The 25,673-nt window shown below is 33.2% G+C and overlaps 4 protein-coding genes across 6 annotated transcripts in view; 2 read left to right on the top strand and 2 right to left on the bottom strand.

Annotated features, from left to right (window-relative positions):
* Positions 1-43: 43 nt before the first annotated feature.
* On the bottom strand, positions 44-1,704 carry hint1 (histidine triad nucleotide binding protein 1). Its single transcript, XM_041049965.1, has 3 exons — positions 1,548-1,704; positions 530-634; positions 44-366 (listed from the first exon to the last, which is right to left on the bottom strand). Exons 1-3 carry the CDS (start codon positions 1,656-1,658, stop codon positions 202-204), a joined length of 381 nt encoding a protein of 126 aa, XP_040905899.1. The 5' UTR covers positions 1,659-1,704; the 3' UTR covers positions 44-201.
* A 68-nt stretch (positions 1,705-1,772) lies between these two features.
* lyrm7 (LYR motif containing 7) lies at positions 1,773-3,654 on the top strand. The gene is made up of 5 exons (XM_041049967.1): positions 1,773-1,804; positions 2,299-2,371; positions 2,457-2,527; positions 2,979-3,060; positions 3,229-3,654. The coding sequence occupies exons 1-5, from the start codon at positions 1,787-1,789 to the stop codon at positions 3,297-3,299; spliced, it is 315 nt and encodes a 104-aa protein (XP_040905901.1). The 5' UTR covers positions 1,773-1,786; the 3' UTR covers positions 3,300-3,654.
* Positions 3,655-4,040: 386 nt separating this feature from the next.
* On the top strand, positions 4,041-10,115 carry dync2li1 (dynein, cytoplasmic 2, light intermediate chain 1). 3 transcript variants are annotated; one of them, XM_041049962.1, is made up of 13 exons: positions 4,041-4,146; positions 4,250-4,376; positions 4,486-4,520; positions 4,963-5,032; positions 5,270-5,358; positions 5,552-5,750; positions 6,269-6,337; positions 6,603-6,680; positions 6,867-6,946; positions 7,244-7,314; positions 7,477-7,574; positions 8,313-8,405; positions 9,657-10,115. In XM_041049962.1, the coding sequence occupies exons 1-13, from the start codon at positions 4,133-4,135 to the stop codon at positions 9,717-9,719; spliced, it is 1,086 nt and encodes a 361-aa protein (XP_040905896.1). In that variant the 5' UTR covers positions 4,041-4,132; the 3' UTR covers positions 9,720-10,115. The 3 variants fall into 3 exon arrangements, with proteins under 3 accessions (XP_040905896.1, XP_040905897.1, XP_040905898.1); XM_041049964.1 differs by having other exon boundaries at positions 4,091-4,146; positions 4,255-4,376; XM_041049963.1 differs by lacking the exon at positions 8,313-8,405.
* Positions 10,116-10,314: 199 nt separating this feature from the next.
* abcg5 (ATP-binding cassette, sub-family G (WHITE), member 5) overlaps positions 10,315-25,673 on the bottom strand; it is a 34,943-nt gene continuing 19,584 nt past the window's right edge. The window contains exon 14 of the mRNA XM_041049961.1: positions 10,315-10,502. Coding sequence (XP_040905895.1) covers positions 10,318-10,502 — 185 coding nt within the window. The 3' untranslated portion in view covers positions 10,315-10,317. The remainder of the gene's footprint in view (positions 10,503-25,673) is intronic.

The following is a 25,673-nucleotide window of genomic DNA, read 5'->3' as shown; positions in this document are numbered from 1 at the left end:
TGCAGTTTGAAGAATTTTAGATAAAAACAAAACATGACGCTGATGTTGTGAAGTGCATTTTATTACCATTGGTGAATTCCCAGGTTTTGTGTGACTCTTATTTCACATGACAAACGGTTTAAGTCCAAGTTTATCAGAACAGGTTGTCAGACAACACGTGAATCATGATGGCAAGATGGCCTGTAATGGGATTGGGATGGGTTAACCGGGGGGCCACTCCATCACGCGCCCGCCCAGAACGTGGATGTGGATGTGGTAGACAGACTGGCCTCCATGTGGCCCATCATTGATGACAATCCTGTAGCCGTTAGACAGGCCCGCCTGTTGAGCACACTTCTTTGCAACTATCAACAAGTGGCCCAACAACTAAAAAACAGAGAGACTTTATGAATGACAATGTTCAGGTACTGTATATGCCCTGACAAGCATCGAGTTGGCTGTAAAGGGTTCCATCTAGTGGTCACCGACAGAATGCTGTTAGACAAATCTGAAAGTGGGAATAAGTCATGCCACAGTCTATCATACTTACGGCAGCATCACTATCCTCTGCTTGTGACAGCTGAACAATTGGCTTCTTTGGGACGACGAGGATGTGAGTGGGAGCTTGAGGAGAAATATCAGGGAAGGCTACACACTGAAATACAAAAAAAGAACAAAATTCAGAAGTTGAATTTAGCCTGTGCAAACAGATGTGCTGCTATTTAAAAAAAATCAAACAAACCCAATTCTATTTTGGTAATATAATGAAGAAATGAATAATTGTATTGTTGTTAGTCAGGATTTACAAACATTAAACTAAATAAATATGAACCATGTTTGTACAGGGTAATATCGGTGTAGTGTAATGTCATTGGCAGCTGTATCAGTATGTTGAAAGCCTAAATTATTGATTTTCTCCTTTGACTTAATTTAATCCATTGATATAAAATTGTCACACTATTTAAATATGACTTCGGTTGTTTGGATCTGTTTCAGACGGACAGTATTGCCAATGCATTAACACAATGCAGTAAAAGCCTGTCTGAGATGCAGTGCTGAGAATGGTTGGGTTGCCTTCTGTCCGGATACGACACTGGCAGCTTCGCATTTAATGTTTAGATGCCTTGCCTTGATCTAGATCACATCCAGACCACAGAAATAATTACACATGCATGTAGACAATCTGCAGAAGCTACGAGGGATTTACTGGAGTAGAAGACAGACTGGGCCAAGTGGCCATATTTTGGTGGAAAGCCAACTGTCTGCAGATGCCGTGTGGCTGCAAATGAAACACGAGCAACTACTCTTTCTATTGCTTATTCTGCTTTAAAGCAGATATCAAAGTAGTCTGAGTGCAAGCTATGCACAGAACAGCTATGGGTTGGTTTGACTGTGATACACGACCTGCACATAAGACGTTTCCTTAAACATTCACTAAATTACGGAACAGTGCTGCAAAGCTAGCGCAGAGCTAACGTTAGCTAAGCGCCACCTGCAAGGCACGCTGTCACGCAGAGTGACTTTACTGCATTCAAATGTCTTTATAAGTGAAAATATATAATGCATACCTGGTCATCCTCATACATAAAGTTGGCAGGGATCTCTTTGCGTACGATTTTCCCGAATATTGTGTCCCCGCCCGGCTGGGCAGCCTGCGCTTTGGCCGTTTCATCAGCCATGTTGGCGCAGATAAAGTGAAACTGAACGCTCAAGCTCAGTGAGTACAATCCGCGTCATTGAAGAGGTCTGCTCTGATTGGTCAACGTTGATACTTCCTCTACGCCGGAAGTGAGCTCAGAAAGTCAAGATGGCGGCTCGTTTGAAGGTGAGGGTGAGACGTGATCGTGTTTTACAAGAATAACATTATTAAAACTGTGGGGTTTTTTGCTCCTTTAGCTGACTTCATTATCGACGTGTGTGTTTGCATGGTTATTGGTAGTGTGGAGCTACAATAGAGGGAATTGTTAGCTGACAAATGTGCGAAGGAAGCAACAGAGGAAAATCCCACTGGCGTGATAGTAAACTATAGTAAACTTAGGTAAAACAGAAATGAAGACCACAATTAAGCATGAGATATAAAAAAAGTGGCAAAAATAGTGGGTAGAAGAGAGAACAGTGAGATGGTTGTATAAAATTCAGAGGAAAGCTGGTTTGATGGGAATCAGAAGAGAGGAGACACTAATAGCCAGACTACGGTTTCGGCATACATGAGTAAACAGTACATTATTTAAAATGGGAGAGCACAAAACGTTCCTTTAATTATTACATAGTGCTTGTTACTGCTTCAGTTCAGTAAGCTGACTGCTTGTATAAATGCAGGTCCTAAGCGTGTTCAAAGCGCTGCACAGAACAAGGATGGCTGTGTTCAAAGATGACAGCAGAGCACTGACAGGTGAGTTATATTTCATGTTTACTAAGCCTTACCAAACAGTGGATAACTTGATGCAGTATCAAATGCATTTTTTTTCTTCCACAAGCTGCAAGATTAAAGATCAACGAGGAGTTCCGGAAAAACAAAAATGAAACGTCAGAAGAAAACATTGAGAAGGTACAGTGTCCATTTCTAATCCAGAATTAGTAGTTTGCCATTCCACCTTATTCAGGAGTAGATTTGTATTGATAAAGTCGATTCTCAGATTCTGAATCGATTCTCCTTTTATTTTCTAAAGATCGATTCGTACGTGTGGTACAATGGCGTAGTTTAGTAATGCCCAAGTTTGCACTTTTTATTTTTAACCTTAACTAAGAATTGCTTAGTGTCCAGCCTTTATATTTCATCTACACAGTGAGCTACAGTAAACATGCAGTAAAATTAACAAACAAATTTAAATCTAATTGTAGCAGAATCTGCATAACAGGTTTCCTATGATAGTTTCCCTAAAACAGACAAAAAACAGCAAAACGCAGCATGCTCTGACACAGTAGCTTTTCTCCAGTTGTACCAACATCCGTGTCTTCAGTGCATCATGAAAAGCTCATAATCCTTCTGTTTTTCACAGATGATCAAAATGGGCTCAGATGTGGAAGTTGTTCTTCGAGAGACTGTATTGCAAATGGAACATGTTGAAGAAAACAAGCTCTGTATGATATAATTTTTCTCCTTCTATGTTTTTTCCTACAAATTTGGTATCATGCTAGAAAGTAACATTTTATGCAAAAAAATTCATTAGAAATAATAACTTACATGTGAATGTTTTTTTCCTAATAATATGTACTTGTTAAGTGTTTTTTTCTCTGTCTATCTCACAGTGCTTCGACCCAGAGAAAGCCTTCTATTAGAAAATGTACCCTATTGTGACCAGCCCAGGAAAAAGTCATGACAGACCATATGATTACATCGTTCTCATCAAAAAGAGACTCTCTGTCATCCATTACCATCCATCTGCAAATTAAAGGATTTATTCAAAACATTTCAAGTTGTTCAGATCATCGCTACAGGAAGAAATGCCTGTTTTAATTCACCGAAGATCTCAGCTGTTCTAAGAAATGTGGATGATGTCATTTCATGTACAGTATTTTATCAAATGTAATTTAAATGTTTTCATTTTATTTGCAAGTCTTCTGCCTACTTTTCAGTAGCTTATAGATCAACTGAACGAGGAGGAAAATGCTGTTTTGCTGATACTGAAAAACAATATTTCACTGTGTTCTGATTAAAGAGGAGTATTCCCAGGCCATCTCAGATTTAATTTGGTGTTCAAACCAGTAAAAATGATATCTAACATTATGGTGATCGAAGCCAGGGCAAAACCACAACAACTCCCCATTAAAGGTCTCAGAAAATTTCTGTAACGGCTGTCCAGGCCTCCCAGAAACAGTGATCACATTTTATTGGATTAATTCTTCGCTAAAGTTATGACAGTTTGCAGAGAGTGAACATGGTGAGATTATATTTCTAAATTCACGTCTATTTTAAGGCAGTGGTTAGCACTGTCGCCTGTCCGGTCTGGGCTCTTCTGTGCGGAGTTTGCATGTTCTCCCTGTACCGGCGACAAGTTGACTATCAGGCACTACATTTCCCATAATGCCCATTGGGAAGGAAAACGATTACATCATCAAAACGCGCCGTTACTCTGGCAACGCTTGTGACGGTTTCCTTCGGTTTTAGCCATTTAGCTAGTTTGTAAACTTTGTTAGTCAAATATCGAATTTGATGCCAAAACTAAGGTGAGGTCCATATGTCCATTTTCATTGTATTTTTTAAACGTTCCCCCGACAGACTATAACGTTTTTTTTTCCGAACAAAACGTTTCTGTCTTGTGTTTGTCAGCTCAGACACGCTATGGGAGCTGGCTGCGGCGGAGGTCCGCAATCGGGAGAGCGGCGGCGAGGAGGAGGAGGACGGGGGAGAGACGGTCAGCGAGAGGAGCGTGTTTTTGATGGGGAGCAAGTCTGGGGTATGTTTACTGTCGTGCCACGCCACAGACAGTTTTCCTTTTACTGGTATTAGCTTCATAAGGTGTAGGTAGTGAGGTCACCGTTGCTTTTCTTTGTTGTTTTTTTCAGGGTAAAACTTCCATTCTCCTCAGGTGCCTGGACAGGTGAGTGTGTAATCTACTCTCATCTCAAAATTAGAAAATCCGTCGCCTTGATAAACCCAAACTCGCTTTTTCATATTCACGCAGACTAAAGTTAAAGAGACGAGTCACCCAAAGCACAAGGAAACATGTCAGTTATTCTGAGCGTGGAAGTTCAATCTTGACTTTTAGGAACAGAATATATAATTCATAACCGAACCTCAAAGGTCCACTTAAAAGCTCTCAAAGCTTTCAACTGCATCTCACTGTCTTCTTCAGAGAATAGAGCTGATGATATGACTCAAAATAGCACCAGATCCAGCTCCATTTGCAAAGAAGAAAACAAAAAAACAGTTTGATTAGGTTGAAAGCACTGAAGCCTTGTAAGTGGACTTTTTTTGGTTAGATTACGTTAACAACGTGATCTAACCAAAAGCAATATACTGATTTTCTTTCTATCCGTCAGGGATGAACCATCCAAGCCAACTCTGGCACTGGAGTACACTTTCGGCAGACGGGCTCGAGGACACAGCACAGTAAGGAAGACTTGTTAGTTATGGACACTCTGGAGTCTAATAAATCTAATACAAATGCACACCTGATTGTCCTAATAAGTTGTAATTGTCTCAAACCATGTACTTTTCAATCAATAAGAAGGACCCCTGTGAAAAATGAATCATTGTAGAGCTACAAAAGACTCAATAAATCACTAAATTCTTTCATTGCAACTTCCAGTACTCAAGCACATTTAGCACAATGGTTTCCTCTTTCAGCCCAAAGACATAGCCCACCTATGGGAGCTGGGAGGAGGGACCTCTTTGTCAGACCTGGTCCAGATTCCCATCACACCTGCCAGTTTCAGGTAGGTCACTTACACACATTTCTAAACATTCCACTGTTGTGATATATTCTAGTGTAAGGGGCAGTGTTTGACATGTTCTGAATGTGCATATTACTCATGTTTTCTATTCAGACAGTTTCTATAAAATCACCATGGTTTGAGCAGCAGTGTCATGTCTTTAAAACCAAAGAAAGTCCTTCCTTTCTTTTTCCAGGTCTCTTTCTGTAATCCTTGTCCTGGACCTGTCTAAACCCAATGCCCTGTGGGGGACCATGGAAAAGCTGCTGCAGGCAGCACAAGCTCAGTTGGAGAAAGTCTTTTCTCAGGCACAACAAGCAGAAAAAGCCAAAGCTGGAACCAAACACCAGATGTCTGTCCGCTCAGCAGCATGTGTCTTACCTAAAGACTATCCTGTAAGACTTCAGCTCATTACACTCACCATAATTTTAACATAATTTCTGCTCAGTGTGACACCCCTCCCACTGTCTTGGAGGTTGTCCTGGCCAACCTGAACAGGCGATTGGTTGATATGGGAGGGTCGTCAGCTGATGTAACTCACCTGAGCCTTCCAGACCATAAAGTTGGTCCATGTGCTCACTCTGTCAATCTCTCTTTGTTCCTTCTTTCTTTTCTTTTGCTCCTGCACATACAACACATTCACAGCAGCACACATGCCACTGATTTCCACACCCCATTGTTCATTTAGTTGGAAATGATAGTTGTTGTTTTTAGCGTAACCTTTATGTGGACTCCCCTGTTGCCACAGTCCTTGGCCCAGTTTGTGACACCAGTCAAGGGCAACATACAGTAGTTGTTTGCATCTGCAGTATGATTAAAGCTTTTTCTTGTTAATGAAGGATGATTTGTTTTTACTCTATGAAGATATACTGTAAGCTCCTGATCATGAGTTAACTGTTATCTCTTTTATCAGGACAGAGAGCTGATCAGTCCCTTTCCTGTTCCTCTGCTCATCATTGGCAGCAAGTATGACATCTTTCAGGTAAATCAAATCCTTGAACGTAGACAAATACAATTGATCACTTGCTGAATAAATTACATTTTGTGACATTTATTGCATATCCTTTTTAAATATTGCTAATGTACAGAATGCATTTCTAGACAGAGGAGTTGTTAAGGTGTTTGGTCCTTTATTGTTACTGTTACACTCATGTAAATTGTACATTTTATTTCTAAAGTTTTCTCTTTGATGCTGATATAATTTGTGTGACACATTTAGAAGAAGATTTCTTTCATCTGTGTTGCAGGAATTTGACTCTGGCAAGAGGAAAGTGGTTAGTAAAACACTGCGTTTTATTGCCCACTACTATGCAGCCTCTCTTATTGTGAGTGCACTTTTTCAGTCTACACAACACTTTAACATTACTTAAATTAAAACATACTTTGGTTTGCACTTTTTTAATTTTATTTCCTCTGTATGTTTATTCTTACTGTTAAATCCATCCATTTTATCACCTGTTTCCCCTCCTCTTTTCTCTCATTCCATTCTTCTTTCTGTTTCTTTTCATCAGTTCACTAGCATCAAGTCGGAGAGCCTAATGTCAAAAACCAAGAGTTTCTTCTCCCACCTGGCTTTCGGTCTGGACAGAGGGTGAGGATGATCATGTCCTTGAGCACCAACTATTAATAGAAAAGGCCTGGGAAATGAATAATATAATATATGGCACATTTTTTCAAACATTTTGGGCCTGGGATATGTACTCTGTTTACAAGAGATCTACATGATACTCCTCCAAAGGGACTATATACAGCAGCATTGAAAAGAAAATATATTTCATTCACCTAAATAAGTATTTTAATAAAAATAAATTGTTTTATATGTTACCGCAATATTTATTTAATTCTTTGGTTTTAATTGTTTTTTCTTCTCTTTGTATGTTGTGATCAGGAAAACAGTGTCCTCTGACTCCACCAAGCCTCTCATCATTCCAGCAGGTTCTGACTCCTTCAGTCAAATAGGTGGGCACAGCACCGTTCGGTGGCAAAAAGTAGTAATGCATTTAAGAGGAATTAAAATGGTGTTCCTGTGCTGTGTTTAAAGACCTACACCTGCCTTGACCTTTGTGGACATGACCTGGATTGAATGATACTGTGTTTAAAATAATGCTCCTCTTATTTTAGGTTCTCCTCCTACTACTGATGTGGACATAACGTCTCTGCGTGCCAAAAACCCAAAGGATCTCTGGAAGAAAGTCTACGAGCATGTCTTCCCCCAAGAGGTAGGTCATTCACTGGTGGCACAGGCAAGTATGATATGTACGAATGTATGCATGTATGTCCCAAAAGGCAACCTGAGGTAAGTACAAGGTCAGAAAAGAGTCAGAAAAACAGGAAATCCTGTTAACAGTCAATATTTATTAAATTCAAGACAGATACCCATAAAGGGTAAACTTCTTTTAGACTACCCCTCTCCAAATAAAATAGAATTAAAAAGGACTACTTGATCTGATCAGCACAAATTAAGTATATTGGCTCTTGTAGCAGCAACAAATCAAGGTTTTTCAAATCTCAAATATCCTGAGGGGCAGAAGCTCACTCACGGTTCATTTTCTTCCTGCTGTACTTAGAAGGGACATAAGTCTGTGAGTAATATATTGTTGGTGTGTGAATTACCTGTATGACTTTCCTGTTATGGTGTCCCGCTTTGGTTTATCGTTTGTGTGTAAAAGTTAATCGCGCGACCGATGCTAATGCGCTAGCATCAATGGGATTCTCCATATTATGTTAGCATCGAGCTAATCTTAATCTTAGCCAGTTATCAGAGCAGCTGACAGGGTGCAGACAACATTAAAGCACAGACGTGTTCATGAATCGGAAATCTCCGCAGGTTGGATCAGGAATCTCCTAAATTATATTGGTATCGGAACCCGATACTGATACCGATACCGGATTGGCCCCATCCCTACTGTAAACAGGCCCTTTTTGATGTATTCCTGTCCACCGCACTGATTTTGCAGAGTACCAGTGAGCAGAGGGAACTAAAGGATCCAGCCAAAGACCCACAGTACAGTGAGCCTCAGATTGATGCCATGAGAGCCCAGAAAGACCAGGTAACATATCTTGACCAATCACAGCCTTGCACTGAATTACTTAAGATCTGCACAGTTGTGAATACAATTCAGTGGCATTTCAGCCATTAACCCTGGAGTAAGATGAAGCTTTTCCTCTTTGTTTCTTTAATTTGTTTTTATTTTGTCATTGCTGCCTTCTCTTAGTGTTAGAGTTAAGGTATAGTGACACAACAGGCCCCTTAGCTCCAGAGTGAGAGCTCAAGATTTTTATTAATGGCTATCTAGAACAATTTATTTTTTATGCACTTCAAGTGATCTCATTAACTCTTACCTTGGTGTAGTGAGATCATGAAAAAACAGAAGTGGGTTCAGTTGTTGCCCTTCCACTGCTCCAGGCAAGGCCAAATTTAATATTTCACACTTTGTCAGAGCGACAGATCCTGTGGATCTGCTATTAAACTGTCTCTCTGCTCCACACCTGTTTTAAACAAAGGTAATGTTCCAAAGTAACCTTTTGTCCTCCAATAGTCTGTATGTAGTAATGTTTCTGTTATGGTCTCATTAACAGACTTTAATATATCCTATAGTTATAAACTCAGAGATTAGTAATCATCCTGACGGCCTGCCAGGGTGCCACTCTGGCACTTGAACTGCAGTAACCTGTTCGAGTCACAAACACAAATCACGCACTGTTATCGCTGACTGACTCTCACCTGATGCTAGCCATCTTGCTCTTCCATTGGCTGGTGCAACATACAATTGGTCTGGTTAACCAGTCAGAGAACTAGGGTAAAGGTTTTTTCCACCTGAGTGGAGAGAATAAAGTTTGTGAAAGCAAATATGCGTGTCAGGACAGATTGCAAACTGATATCTTTCATGCAAACCAATCCCGGGCTTGAATGTAATAAGAGATAATTTTCTGCTAATGCTTCTATCTGAGCTTGTGTACCCTTAGCCCCAATTTATGCCTTCTTATGTATCATTACATTCATGTCACAGAGCTCAGCATCTGTTTATCTGGAAGACAAATTCCTACTGTCTTTTGAAAATTCAGATGGTTATTTAACAACATGTACTTCGTCCAGAGGCAGCATGTCTCCACAAGGGCAAAAAGTGAGACCAGTGTAGCCAGTAAGTTTAGTTTGTGTATGGTATTATGCAGCTTTTTCAAAGATTTTATCCACCAGATCACAGCAGCACTTTACTGTATCATACCAGCTTTGAGTATATCAAACCCCCCCCCCTTTTTTTTTAAATCAGTCTCTCTTTCTGTCTGCACTTGTCTTTCAGGAGTTGGAGCAGTATAAGAGGAATGCAGCTAAGTCATGGAAAGGACTGGAGCTAGAGTCCTGAGAGATCAGCTTTATGGTCACACAGATACACCCACATTTTTGTTGCATTATTTATTTACTTGTATGTCATTGTGTTTATTTTTTCTACGTATGTGATCATTCATACAACTAGTATATTTCCAGAGACTTTTTCCACAAGCTTGTTTTAAACACTACAAAACTACTGTACAGTTTCCTGATGCTAAAATGTGTTCTAGAAAAAAAAACAATTTTACATTATTACTGTAGACATCACATTCTCATCACAAACAATTTTGACTTACACTGGTTGTTTATAGTTTAAGATTTGAGTTACATGTAGTTTACATGGGCCACTTTGTATATACTTTTATACAAAAAGCATTAATTTGACAATAGTGCAAATATTACTTGTTCCAGTCAGAAACTGCCTATAGACTATACAGAACCTTAAGCTGAATCTGTTTGTTGCTTGGTTGATTTATGGTGCCCTGCACTGGGATTTTTTTTAAAGGTCTAACAGAAGTTCTTTGTTCTTGTATCATTGGTCTGACTATAAATCTGTTTTGGATCATAAAAACCAGACTCAGTCCAGTTCATGTTTAAACTGTAGGTTCTTCCACAAATGTGAGTCTGCAGCTTTAGTGACGAACAAGCTTGTCTCTGATCTTGAAGCTGATCATGCCCAGCAGCAGGAGGGCAGGGAGGAAGGAGTAGAGGAGAACAAAGTCGAGTGTGTATCGGGACAGAGCGCCAGGATAGCCTTCATCGATGACCTGATTTCCGTGAGTGACCAGACAGGCTCCAGGCAAAAGTTTGGAACTATCTGCAACAAAGCAACACAGCAGACAGAAAGAGTTAACAATTATCAGGTTTCACAGACACTGCTTCAGTTCTCAGAACCACCGGTGAGCTTCCTTCTGTCCTGCCAGCTGTCCTTGACCATTGAACCCATACAACCCAGTCAATCTTAAAGTATCTGTGAACTGATAAAATGTGAAACTGACTGATGATAAATTATAATAAATTATTGTAATTCTTAGAAGTACCAGGTTAAATCTAATGCAGTGTAATACAGCAGTCTACCTTCCTTCTTGAAGGTAGGATTTATCTAGGATTTAACTTGGTGTACCGAGTAAACTGGCAACTGAATGTGCCGTATTAGTTTAAGCACTGACATGGGCGATGTATTCTTCTATGTATGTATTCACATTGTGTGTGAGCTAGAAATACAACTTATATAGAGTAAATTATTATAATTATGGGTCTCTCTCAACTTTACAACCTAAAAAAACATTTACAGCCTGGTACATTTTTTGTTTTTGGTCTCTATTGATAATTTACACCTCTGTGAACACTGTGGAGGGGGTGAATTTTTTTGCACCACAACCGTTTTAGTGTTATTTAGGCTTAGAATTCTTTCATAAATTAGGGCGTGGCTATGTTGAGTGATAGCCCCATAGACTGTAACTGGCAGTTAGCTCTTTGCTAAAGCATCGGCTGAGCTAGGCGGCTACATCCAGAGGCCTCCGGCTACCTCCAACGGTTGACAGGGGCTGCAGTGTCCATGTTTGTTTGCCAATGTTCGGATAGGTTTTTGTGACATAAATGGCTTGTTGTAGTGTAGACTGTACTAACCGACCATCGAAGGAGTCTATGTTGCATTTTTCTCAGTAAGTAAATTTCTCACTATTTTACCTGGATGTTTGCACTAATTAGCATGTATTAGCATATTTTGCTGCTGGCTTATGACTTTATGGTCGCTGCTAATCAGGGGCGGGCTGGCCACCGGGAAGTTCGGGAGGTTTCCTGAACGGCGTGAAAATCGGCCAAAAAAAGTCAACATTTTTTTTTACCTCAAAATGTCATAAAAAAGTCATAGTATAGTAAGGCGTGAAAATCGGCCAAAAGAAGTCAAAATTTTTTTTGACCTCAAAATGTCATAAAAAACGTCATAGTATAGTAAGGCGTCAAAAAAATGCCAAAAAAAGTCAAAATTTTTATTGACCTCAAAATGTCATAAAAAACGTCATAGTATAGTAAGGTGTCAAAATCTGACAAAAAAAGAAAAAAAAATTTTTACCTTAAAATGTCATAAAAAAGTCATAGTATAGTATGGCGTCAAAAAATGCCAAAAAAAGTCAATTTTTTTTTTACCTCAAAATGTCATAAAAAACGTCATAGTATAGTAAGGCGTCAAAATCGGCCAAAAAAAGTCAAAAAATTTTTTGACCTCAAAATGTCATAAAAAACGTCATAGTATAGTAAGGTGTCAAAAAATGCCAAAAAAAGTCAAACATTTTTTTGACCTCAAAATGTCATAAAAAACGTCATAGTATAGTAAGGCGTCAAAAAATGCCAAAAAAAGTCAAAAAAATTTTGACCTCAAAATGTCATAAAAAACGTCATAGTATAGTATGCCGTTTTTTTCAGACGAAAAAAGTCAAAAAAAATTTTGACCTCAAAATGTCATAAAAAACGTCATAGTATAGTATGGCGTTTTTTCCGGACAAAAAAAGTCAAAAAAAATTTTGACCTCAAAATGTCATAAAAAACGTCATAGTATAGTATGCCGTTTTTTTCGGACAAAAAAAGTCAAAAAAATTTTTGACCTCAAAATGTAATATAAAACGTCATAGTATAGTATGCCGTTTTTTTCCGACAAAAAAAGTCAAAAAATTTTTTGACCTCAAAATGTCATAAAAAACGTCAGAGTATAGTAAGGCGTCAAAATCGGCCAAAAAAAGTCAAAAAATTTTTTGACCTCAAAAAGTCATAAAAAACGTCATAGTATAGTAAGGCGTCAAAAAATGCCAAAAAAAGTCAAAATTTTTTTTGACCTCAAATTGTCATAAAAAACGTCATAGTATAGTATGGCGTTTTTTTCGGACAAAAAAATTCAAAAAAATTTTTGACCTCAAAATGTCATAAAAAACGTCATAGTATAATAAAGCGTCAAAAAATGCCAAAAAAAGTCAAAATTTTTTGACCTCAAAATGTCATGAAAAACGTCATAGTATAGTATGGCGTTTTTTTCGGACAAAAAAAGTCAAAAAAATTTTTGACCTCAAAATGTCATAAAAAAGTCATAGTATAGTATGGCGTTTTTTTCGGACAAAAAAAGTCAAAAAATTTTTTGACCTCAAAAAGTCATAAAAAACTTCATAGTATAGTAAGGCGTCAAAAAATGCCAAAAAAAGTCAAAAAATTTTTGACCTCAAAATGTCATAAAAAACGTCATAGTATAGTATGGCGTTTTTTTCGGACAAAAAAAGTCAAAAAAATTTTTGACCTCAAAATGTCATAAAAAACGTCATAGTATAGTATGCCGTTTTTTTCGGACAAAAAAAGTCAAAAAATTTTTTGACCTCAAAATGTCATAAAAAACGTCATAGTATAGTATGGCGTTTTTTTCGGACAAAAAAAGTCAAAAAAATTTTTGACCTCAAAAAGTCATAAAAAACGTCATACTATAGTAAGGCGTCAAAAAATGCCAAAAAAAGTCAAAAATTTTTTTGACCTCAAAATGTCATAAAAACGTCATAGTATAGTATGGCGTTTTTTTCGGACAAAAAAAGTCAAAAAAAATTTTGACGTCAAAATGTCATAAAAAACTTCATAGTATAGTAATGCGTCAAAAAATGCCAAAAAAAGTCAAAAAAATTTTTTGACCTCAAAATGTCATAAAAAACGTCATAGTATAGTAGGGCGTCAAAAAATGCAAAAAAAAGTCAAAAAATTTTTTGACCTCAAAATGTCATAAAAAACGTCATAGTATAGTATGGCGTTTTTTTCGGACAAAAAACGTCAAAAAAATTTTTGACCTCAAAATGTCATAAAAAACGTCATAGTATAGTATGGTGTTTTTTTCAGACAAAAAAAGTCCAAAAAATTTTTGACCTCAAAATGTCATAAAAAAACGTCATAGTATAGTATGGCGTTTTTTTCGGAGAAAAAAAGTCAAAAAATTTTTTGACCTCAAAATGTCAAAAAACGTCATAGTATAGTAAGGTGTCAAAAAATGCCAAAAAAAGTCAAAAAAATTTTTGACCTCAAAATGTCATAAAAAACGTCATAGTATAGTATGCCGTTTTTTTCGGACAAAAAAAGTCAAAAAAAATTTTGACCTCAAAATGTCATAAAAAACGTCATAGTATAGTATGGCGTTTTTTTCGGACAAAAACAGTCAAAAAATTTTTTGACCTCAAAATGTCATAAAAAACGTCATAGTATAGTATGGCGTTTTTTTCGGACAAAAAAAGTCAAAAAAATTTTTGACCTCAAAATGTCATAAAAAACGTCATAGTATAGTATGCCGTTTTTTTCGGCCAAAAAAAGTCAAAAAGTTTTTTGACATCAAAAAGTCATAAAAAACGTCATAGTATAGTAAGGCGTCAAAAAATGCCAAAAAAAGTCAAAATTTTTTTTGACCTCAAAATGTCATAAAAAACGTCATACTATAGTAAGGCGTCAAAAAATGCAAAACAAAGTCAAAAATTTTTTTGACCTCAAAATGTCATAAAAAACGTCATAGTATAGTATGGCGTTTTTTTCGGACAAAAAAAGTCAAAAAAATTTTTGACCTCAAAATGTCATAAAAAACGTCATAGTATAGTATGCCGTTTTTTTCGGACAAAAAAAGTAAAAAAATGTTTTGACCTCAAAATGTCATAAAAAACGTCATAGTATAGTATGGCGTTTTTTTCGGACAAAAAAAGTCAAAAAAATTTTTGACCTCAAAAAGTCATAAAAAACGTCATACTATAGTAAGGCGTCAAAAAATGCCAAAAAAAGTCAAAATTTTTTTTGACCTCAAAATGTCATAAAAACGTCATAGTATAGTATGGCGTTTTTTTCGGACAAAAAAAGTCAAAAAAAATTTTGACGTCAAAATGTCATAAAAAACTTCATAGTATAGTAATGCGTCAAAAAATGCAAAAAAAAGTCAAAAAATTTTTTGACCTCAAAATGTCATAAAAAACATCATAGTATAGTATGGCGTTTTTTTCGGACAAAAAAAGTCAAAAAAAATTTTGACCTCAAAATGTCATAAAAAACGTCATAGTATAGTATGGCGTTTTTTTCGGACAAAAAAAGTCAAAAAATTTTTTGACCTCAAAATGTCATAAAAAAACGTCATAGTATAGTATGGCGTTTTTTTCGGAGAAAAAAAGTCAAAAAATTTTTTGACCTCAAAATGTCATAAAAAACGTCATAGTATAGTAAGGTGTCAAAAAATGCCAAAAAAAGTCAAAAAATTTTTTGACCTCAAAATGTCATAAAAAACGTCATAGTATAGTATGCCGTTTTTTTTCGGACAAAAAAAGTCAAAAAAAATTTTGACCTCAAAATGTCATAAAAAACGTCATAGTATAGTATGCCGTTTTTTTCGTACAAAAACAGTCAAAAAATTTTTTGACCTCAAAATGTCATAAAAAACGTCATAGTATAGTATGCCGTTTTTTTCGGACAAAAAAAATCAAAAAAAATTTTGACCTCAAAATGTCATAAAAAAACGTCATAGTATAGTATGCCGTTTTTTTCCGACAAAAAAAGTCAAAAAATTTTTTGACCTCAAAATGTCATAAAAAACGTCATAGTATAGTATGGCGTTTTTTTCGGACAAAAAAAGTCAAAAAATTTTTTGACCTCAAAATGTCTTAAAAAAACATCATAGTATAGTAAGGCGTCAAAATCGGCCAAAAAAAGTCAAAAAATTTTTTGACCTCAAAATGTCATGAAAAACGTCATAGTATAGTAAGGCGTCAAAAAATGCCAAAAAAAGTCAAAAAATTTTTTGACCTCAAAATGTCATAAAAAACGTCATAGTATAGTATGGCGTTTTTTTCGGACAAAAAAAGTCAAAAAATTTTTTGACCTCAAAATGTCTTAAAAAAACATCATAGTATAGTAAGGCGTCAAAATCGGCCAAAAAAAGTCAAAAAATTTTTTGACCTCAAAATGTCATGAAAAACGTCATAGTAGAGTAAGGCGTCAAAAAATGCCAAAAAAAGTCAAAAAATTTTTTGACCTCAAAATGTCATAAAAAACGTCATAGTATAGTATGGCTTTTTTTTCAGAGAAAAAAAGTCAAAAAAATTTTTGACCTCAAAATGTCATACAAAACGTCATAGTATAGTAAGGCGTCAAAAAATGCCAAAAAAAGTCAAAAAAATTTTTGACCTCAAAATGTCATAAAAAACGTCATAGTATAGTATGGCGTTTTTTTCGGACAAAAAAAGTCAAAAAAATTTTTGACCTCAAAATGTCATAAAAAACGTCATAGTATAGTATGGCGTTTTTTTCGGACAAAAAAAGTCAAAAAAATTTTTGACCTCAAAATGTAATATAAAACGTCATAGTATAGTATGCTGTTTTTTTCCGACAAAAAAAGTCAAAAAATTTTTTGACCTCAAAATGTCATAAAAAACGTCAGAGTATAGTAAGGCGTCAAAATCGGCCAAAAAAAGTCAAAAAATTTTTTGACCTCAAAAAGTCATAAAAAACGTCATAGTATAGTAAGGCGTCAAAAAATGCCAAAAAAAGTCAAAATTTTTTTTGACCTCAAATTGTCATAAAAAACGTCATAGTATAGTATGCCGTTTTTTTCGGACAAAAAAAATCAAAAAAAATTTTGACCTCAAAATGTCATAAAAAAACGTCATAGTATAGTATGCCGTTTTTTTCCGACAAAAAAAGTCAAAAAATTTTTTGACCTCAAAATGTCATAAAAAACGTCATAGTATAGTATGGCGTTTTTTTCGGACAAAAAAAGTCAAAAAATTTTTTGACCTCAAAATGTCTTAAAAAAACATCATAGTATAGTAAGGCGTCAAAATCGGCCAAAAAAAGTCAAAAAATTTTTTGACCTCAAAATGTCATGAAAAACGTCATAGTATAGTAAGGCGTCAAAAAATGCCAAAAAAAAGTCAAAAAATTTTTTGACCTCAAAATGTCATAAAAAACGTCATAGTATAGTATGGCGTTTTTTTCGGACAAAAAAAGTCAAAAAATTTTTTGACCTCAAAATGTCTTAAAAAAACATCATAGTATAGTAAGGCGTCAAAATCGGCCAAAAAAAGTCAAAAAATTTTTTGACCTCAAAATGTCATGAAAAACGTCATAGTAGAGTAAGGCGTCAAAAAATGCCAAAAAAAGTCAAAAAATTTTTTGACCTCAAAATGTCATAAAAAACGTCATAGTATAGTATGGCTTTTTTTTCAGAGAAAAAAAGTCAAAAAAATTTTTGACCTCAAAATGTCATACAAAACGTCATAGTATAGTAAGGCGTCAAAAAATGCCAAAAAAAGTCAAAAAAATTTTTGACCTCAAAATGTCATAAAAAACGTCATAGTATAGTATGGCGTTTTTTTCGGACAAAAAAAGTCAAAAAAATTTTTGACCTCAAAATGTCATAAAAAACGTCATAGTATAGTATGGCGTTTTTTTCGGACAAAAAAAGTCAAAAAAATTTTTGACCTCAAAATGTAATATAAAACGTCATAGTATAGTATGCTGTTTTTTTCCGACAAAAAAAGTCAAAAAATTTTTTGACCTCAAAATGTCATAAAAAACGTCAGAGTATAGTAAGGCGTCAAAATCGGCCAAAAAAAGTACAAAAATTTTTTGACCTCAAAAAGTCATAAAAAACGTCATAGTATAGTAAGGCGTCAAAAAATGCCAAAAAAAGTCAAAATTTTTTTTGACCTCAAATTGTCATAAAAAACGTCATAGTATAGTATGGCGTTTTTTTCGGACAAAAATGTCAAAAAAATTTTTGACCTCAAAATGTAATATAAAACGTCATAGTATAGTATGCCGTTTTTGTCCGACAAAAAAAGTCAAATTTTTTTTTGACCTCAAAAAGTCATAAAAAACGTCATAGTATAGTAAGGCGTCAAAAAAAGTCAAAAAAAATTTTGACCTCAAAATGTCATAAAAAACGTCATAGTATAGTAAGCCGTTTTTTTCGGACAAAAAAAGTCAAAAAAATTTTTGACCTCAAAATGTCATAAAAAACGTCATAGTATAGTATGGCGTTTTTTTCGGACAAAAAAAGTCAAAAAAATTTTTGACCTCAAAATGTCATAAAAAACGTCATAGTATAGTATGGCGTTTTTTTCGGACAAAAAAAGTCAAAAAAATTTTTGACCTCAAAATGTCATAAAAAACGTCATAGTATAGTATGGCGTTTTTTTCGGAAAAAAAAAGTCAAAAAAATTTTTGACCTCAAAATGTCATAAAAAACGTCATAGTATAGTATGCCGTTTTTTTCCGACAAAAAAAGTCAAAATTTTTTGACCTCAAAATGTCATAAAAAACGTCATACTATAGTAAGGCGTCAAAAAATGCCAAAAAAAGTCAAAAATTTTTTTGACCTCAAAATGTCATAAAAACGTCATAGTATAGTAAGGCGTCAAAAAATGCCAAAAAAAGTCAAAAATTTTTTTGACCTCAAAATGTCATAAAAAACGTCATAGTATAGTATGGCGTTTTTTTCGGCCAAAAAAAGTCAAAAAAATTTTTGACCTCAAAATGTCATAAAAAACGTCATAGTATAGTATGGCGTTTTTTTCGGACAAAAAAAGTCAAAAAAATTTTTGACCTCAAAATGTAATATAAAACGTCATAGTATAGTATGCCGTTTTTGTCCGACAAAAAAAGTCAAATTTTTTTTTGACCTCAAAAAGTCATAAAAAACGTCATAGTATAGTAAGGCGTCAAAAAATGCCCAAAAAAGTCAAAAAAAATTTTGACCTCAAAATGTCATAAAAAACGTCATAGTATAGTAAGGCGTCAAAAAATGCCAAAAAAAGTCAAAATTTTGTTTGACCTCAAAATGTCATAAAAAACGTCATAGTATAATAAAGCGTCAAAAAATGCCAAAAAAAGTCAAAATTTTTTGACCTCAAAATGTCATGAAAAACGTCATAGTATAGTATGGCGTTTTTTTCGGACAAAAAAAGTCAAAAAAATTTTTGACCTCAAAATGTCATAAAAAACGTCATAGTATAGTATGGCGTTTTTTTCGGACAAAAAAAGTCAAAAAATTTTTTGACCTCAAAATGTCTTAAAAAAACATCATAGTATAGTAAGGCGTCAAAATCGGCCAAAAAAAGTCAAAAAATTTTTTGACCTCAAAATGTCATGAAAAACGTCATAGTATAGTAAGGCGTCAAAAAATGCCAAAAAAAGTCAAAAAATTTTTTGACCTCAAAATGTCATAAAAAACGTCATAGTATAGTATGGCGTTTTTTTCGGACAAAAAAAGTCAAAAAATTTTTTGACCTCAAAATGTCTTAAAAAAACATCATAGTATAGTAAGGCGTCAAAATCGGCCAAAAAAAGTCAAAAAATTTTTTGACCTCAAAATGTCATGAAAAACGTCATAGTAGAGTAAGGCGTCAAAAAATGCCAAAAAAAGTCAAAAAATTTTTTGACCTCAAAATGTCATAAAAAACGTCATAGTATAGTATGGCTTTTTTTTCAGAGAAAAAAAGTCAAAAAAATTTTTGACCTCAAAATGTCATACAAAACGTCATAGTATAGTATGGCGTTTTTTTCGGACAAAAAAAGTCAAAAAATTTTTTGACCTCAAAATGTCATAAAAAACGTCATAGTATAGTATGGCGTTTTTTTCGGACAAAAAAAGTCAAAAAAATTTTTGACCTCAAAAAGTCATAAAAAACGTCATAGTATAGTAAGGCGTCAAAATCGGCCAAAAAAAGTCAAAAATTTTTTTGACCTCAAAATGTCATAAAAACGTCATAGTATAGTATGGCGTTTTTTTCGGACAAAAAAAGTCAAAAAAAATTTTGACGTCAAAATGTCATAAAAAACTTCATAGTATAGTAATGCGTCAAAAAATGCCAAAAAAAGTCAAAAAAATTTTTTGACCTCAAAATGTCATAAAAAACGTCATAGTATAGTAGGGCGTCAAAAAATGCAAAAAAAAGTCAAAAAATTTTTTGACCTCAAAATGTCATAAAAAACGTCATAGTATAGTATGGCGTTTTTTTCGGACAAAAAACGTCAAAAAAATTTTTGACCTCAAAATGTCATAAAAAACGTCATAGTATAGTATGGTGTTTTTTTCAGACAAAAAAAGTCCAAAAAATTTTTGACCTCAAAATGTCATAAAAAAACGTCATAGTATAGTATGGCGTTTTTTTCGGAGAAAAAAAGTCAAAAAATTTTTTGACCTCAAAATGTCAAAAAACGTCATAGTATAGTAAGGTGTCAAAAAATGCCAAAAAAAGTCAAAAAAATTTTTGACCTCAAAATGTCATAAAAAACGTCATAGTATAGTATGCCGTTTTTTTCGGACAAAAAAAGTCAAAAAAAATTTTGACCTCAAAATGTCATAAAAAACGTCATTGTATAGTATGGCGTTTTTTTCGGACAAAAACAGTCAAAAAATTTTTTGACCTCAAAATGTCATAAAAAACGTCATAGTATAGTATGGCGTTTTTTTCGGACAAAAAAAGTCAAAAAAATTTTTGACCTCAAAATGTCATAAAAAACGTCATAGTATAGTATGCCGTTTTTTTCGGCCAAAAAAAGTCAAAAAGTTTTTTGACATCAAAAAGTCATAAAAAACGTCATAGTATAGTAAGGCGTCAAAAAATGCCAAAAAAAGTCAAAATTTTTTTTGACCTCAAAATGTCATAAAAAACGTCATACTATAGTAAGGCGTCAAAAAATGCAAAACAAAGTCAAAAATTTTTTTGACCTCAAAATGTCATAAAAAACGTCATAGTATAGTATGGCGTTTTTTTCGGACAAAAAAAGTCAAAAAAATTTTTGACCTCAAAATGTCATAAAAAACGTCATAGTATAGTATGCCGTTTTTTTCGGACAAAAAAAGTCAAAAAATTTTTTGACCTCAAAATGTCATAAAAAACGTCATAGTATAGTATGCCGTTTTTTTCCGACAAAAAAAGTCAAAAAAATTTTTGACCTCAAAAAGTCATAAAAAACGTCATACTATAGTAAGGCGTCAAAAAATGCCAAAAAAAGTCAAAATTTTTTTTGACCTCAAAATGTCATAAAAACGTCATAGTATAGTATGGCGTTTTTTTCGGACAAAAAAAGTCAAAAAAAATTTTGACGTCAAAATGTCATAAAAAACTTCATAGTATAGTAATGCGTCAAAAAATGCAAAAAAAAGTCAAAAAATTTTTTGACCTCAAAATGTCATAAAAAACATCATAGTATAGTATGGCGTTTTTTTCGGACAAAAAAAGTCAAAAAAAATTTTGACCTCAAAATGTCATAAAAAACGTCATAGTATAGTATGGCGTTTTTTTCGGACAAAAAAAGTCAAAAAAATTTTTGACCTCAAAATGTCATAAAAAAACGTCATAGTATAGTATGGCGTTTTTTTCGGAGAAAAAAAGTCAAAAAATTTTTTGACCTCAAAATGTCATAAAAAACGTCATAGTATAGTAAGGTGTCAAAAAATGCCAAAAAAAGTCAAAAAATTTTTTGACCTCAAAATGTCATAAAAAACGTCATAGTATAGTATGCCGTTTTTTTTCGGACAAAAAAAGTCAAAAAAAATTTTGACCTCAAAATGTCATAAAAAACGTCATAGTATAGTATGCCGTTTTTTTCGTACAAAAACAGTCAAAAAATTTTTTGACCTCAAAATGTCATAAAAAACGTCATAGTATAGTATGCCGTTTTTTTCGGACAAAAAAAATCAAAAAAAATTTTGACCTCAAAATGTCATAAAAAAACGTCATAGTATAGTATGCCGTTTTTTTCCGACAAAAAAAGTCAAAAAATTTTTTGACCTCAAAATGTCATAAAAAACGTCATAGTATAGTATGGCGTTTTTTTCGGACAAAAAAAGTCAAAAAATTTTTTGACCTCAAAATGTCTTAAAAAAACATCATAGTATAGTAAGGCGTCAAAATCGGCCAAAAAAAGTCAAAAAATTTTTTGACCTCAAAATGTCATGAAAAACGTCATAGTATAGTAAGGCGTCAAAAAATGCCAAAAAAAGTCAAAAAATTTTTTGACCTCAAAATGTCATAAAAAACGTCATAGTATAGTATGGCGTTTTTTTCGGACAAAAAAAGTCAAAAAATTTTTTGACCTCAAAATGTCTTAAAAAAACATCATAGTATAGTAAGGCGTCAAAATCGGCCAAAAAAAGTCAAAAAATTTTTTGACCTCAAAATGTCATGAAAAACGTCATAGTAGAGTAAGGCGTCAAAAAATGCCAAAAAAAGTCAAAAAATTTTTTGACCTCAAAATGTCATAAAAAACGTCATAGTATAGTATGGCTTTTTTTTCAGAGAAAAAAAGTCAAAAAAATTTTTGACCTCAAAATGTCATACAAAACGTCATAGTATAGTAAGGCGTCAAAAAATGCCAAAAAAAGTCAAAAAAATTTTTGACCTCAAAATGTCATAAAAAACGTCATAGTATAGTATGGCGTTTTTTTCGGACAAAAAAAGTCAAAAAAATTTTTGACCTCAAAATGTCATAAAAAACGTCATAGTATAGTATGGCGTTTTTTTCGGACAAAAAAAGTCAAAAAAATTTTTGACCTCAAAATGTAATATAAAACGTCATAGTATAGTATGCTGTTTTTTTCCGACAAAAAAAGTCAAAAAATTTTTTGACCTCAAAATGTCATAAAAAACGTCAGAGTATAGTAAGGCGTCAAAATCGGCCAAAAAAAGTCAAAAAATTTTTTGACCTCAAAAAGTCATAAAAAACGTCATAGTATAGTAAGGCGTCAAAAAATGCCAAAAAAAGTCAAAATTTTTTTTGACCTCAAATTGTCATAAAAAACGTCATAGTATAGTATGCCGTTTTTTTCGGACAAAAAAAATCAAAAAAAATTTTGACCTCAAAATGTCATAAAAAAACGTCATAGTATAGTATGCCGTTTTTTTCCGACAAAAAAAGTCAAAAAATTTTTTGACCTCAAAATGTCATAAAAAACGTCATAGTATAGTATGGCGTTTTTTTCGGACAAAAAAAGTCAAAAAATTTTTTGACCTCAAAATGTCTTAAAAAAACATCATAGTATAGTAAGGCGTCAAAATCGGCCAAAAAAAGTCAAAAAATTTTTTGACCTCAAAATGTCATGAAAAACGTCATAGTATAGTAAGGCGTCAAAAAATGCCAAAAAAAAGTCAAAAAATTTTTTGACCTCAAAATGTCATAAAAAACGTCATAGTATAGTATGGCGTTTTTTTCGGACAAAAAAAGTCAAAAAATTTTTTGACCTCAAAATGTCTTAAAAAAACATCATAGTATAGTAAGGCGTCAAAATCGGCCAAAAAAAGTCAAAAAATTTTTTGACCTCAAAATGTCATGAAAAACGTCATAGTAGAGTAAGGCGTCAAAAAATGCCAAAAAAAGTCAAAAAATTTTTTGACCTCAAAATGTCATAAAAAACGTCATAGTATAGTATGGCTTTTTTTTCAGAGAAAAAAAGTCAAAAAAATTTTTGACCTCAAAATGTCATACAAAACGTCATAGTATAGTAAGGCGTCAAAAAATGCCAAAAAAAGTCAAAAAAATTTTTGACCTCAAAATGTCATAAAAAACGTCATAGTATAGTATGGCGTTTTTTTCGGACAAAAAAAGTCAAAAAAATTTTTGACCTCAAAATGTCATAAAAAACGTCATAGTATAGTATGGCGTTTTTTTCGGACAAAAAAAGTCAAAAAAATTTTTGACCTCAAAATGTAATATAAAACGTCATAGTATAGTATGCTGTTTTTTTCCGACAAAAAAAGTCAAAAAATTTTTTGACCTCAAAATGTCATAAAAAACGTCAGAGTATAGTAAGGCGTCAAAATCGGCCAAAAAAAGTACAAAAATTTTTTGACCTCAAAAAGTCATAAAAAACGTCATAGTATAGTAAGGCGTCAAAAAATGCCAAAAAAAGTCAAAATTTTTTTTGACCTCAAATTGTCATAAAAAACGTCATAGTATAGTATGGCGTTTTTTTCGGACAAAAAAGTCAAAAAAATTTTTGACCTCAAAATGTAATATAAAACGTCATAGTATAGTATGCCGTTTTTGTCCGACAAAAAAAGTCAAATTTTTTTTTGACCTCAAAAAGTCATAAAAAACGTCATAGTATAGTAAGGCGTCAAAAAAAGTCAAAAAAAATTTTGACCTCAAAATGTCATAAAAAACGTCATAGTATAGTAAGCCGTTTTTTTCGGACAAAAAAAGTCAAAAAAATTTTTGACCTCAAAATGTCATAAAAAACGTCATAGTATAGTATGGCGTTTTTTTCGGACAAAAAAAGTCAAAAAAATTTTTGACCTCAAAATGTCATAAAAAACGTCATACTATAGTAAGGCGTCAAAAAATGCCAAAAAAAGTCAAAAATTTTTTTGACCTCAAAATGTCATAAAAACGTCATAGTATAGTAAGGCGTCAAAAAATGCCAAAAAAAGTCAAAAATTTTTTTGACCTCAAAATGTCATAAAAAACGTCATAGTATAGTATGGCGTTTTTTTCGGCCAAAAAAAGTCAAAAAAATTTTTGACCTCAAAATGTCATAAAAAACGTCATAGTATAGTATGGCGTTTTTTTCGGACAAAAAAAGTCAAAAAAATTTTTGACCTCAAAATGTAATATAAAACGTCATAGTATAGTATGCCGTTTTTGTCCGACAAAAAAAGTCAAATTTTTTTTTGACCTCAAAAAGTCATAAAAAACGTCATAGTATAGTAAGGCGTCAAAAAATGCCCAAAAAAGTCAAAAAAAATTTTGACCTCAAAATGTCATAAAAAACGTCATAGTATAGTAAGGCGTCAAAAAATGCCAAAAAAAGTCAAAATTTTGTTTGACCTCAAAATGTCATAAAAAACGTCATAGTATAATAAAGCGTCAAAAAATGCCAAAAAAAGTCAAAATTTTTTGACCTCAAAATGTCATGAAAAACGTCATAGTATAGTATGGCGTTTTTTTCGGACAAAAAAAGTCAAAAAAATTTTTGACCTCAAAATGTCATAAAAAACGTCATAGTATAGTATGGCGTTTTTTTCGGACAAAAAAAGTCAAAAAAATTTTTGACCTCAAAAAGTCATAAAAAACTTCATAGTATAGTAAGGCGTCAAAAAATGCCAAAAAAAGTCAAAAAATTTTTGACCTCAAAATGTCATAAAAAACGTCATAGTATAGTATGGCGTTTTTTTCGGACAAAAAAAGTCAAAAAAATTTTTGACCTCAAAATGTCATAAAAAACGTCATAGTATAGTATGGCGTTTTTTTCGGACAAAAAAAGTCAAAAAAATTTTTGACCTCAAAATGTCATAAAAAACGTCATAGTATAGTATGCCGTTTTTTTCGGAAAAAAAAAGTCAAAAAAATTTTTGACCTCAAAATGTCATAAAAAACGTCATAGTATAGTATGCCGTTTTTTTCCGACAAAAAAAGTCAAAATTTTTTGACCTCAAAATGTCATAAAAAACGTCATACTATAGTAAGGCGTCAAAAAATGCAAAACAAAGTCAAAAATTTTTTTGACCTCAAAATGTCATAAAAAACGTCATAGTATAGTATGCCGTTTTTTTCGGACTTAAAAAGTCAAAAAAATTTTTGACCTCAAAAAGTCATAAAAAACGTCATAGTATAGTATGCCGTTTTTTTCGGAAAAAAAAAAGTCAAAAAAATGTTTGACCTCAAAATGTCATAAAAAACGTCAAAGTATAGTATGCCGTTTTTTTTGGCCAAAAAACGTCAAAAAATTTTTTGACCTCAAAAAGTCATAAAAAACGTCATAGTATAGTAAGGAGTCAAAAAAAGTCAAAAAAAATTTTGACCTCAAAATGTCATAAAAAACGTCATAGTATAGTAAGCCGTTTTTTTCGGACAAAAAAAGTCAAAAAAATTTTTGACCTCAAAATGTCATAAAAAACGTCATAGTATAGTATGGCGTTTTTTTCGGACAAAAAAAGTCAAAAAAATTTTTGACCTCAAAATGTCATAAAAAAACGTCATAGTATAGTATGGC

The sequence above is a fragment of the Toxotes jaculatrix genome, chromosome 11, assembly GCF_017976425.1.
Source record: "Toxotes jaculatrix isolate fToxJac2 chromosome 11, fToxJac2.pri, whole genome shotgun sequence".
Taxonomy (NCBI): Eukaryota; Metazoa; Chordata; class Actinopteri; family Toxotidae; genus Toxotes; species Toxotes jaculatrix.
The sequence above is the reverse complement of the archived record's forward strand: the minus strand, read 5'-3'. Positions and strand labels throughout refer to the sequence as shown.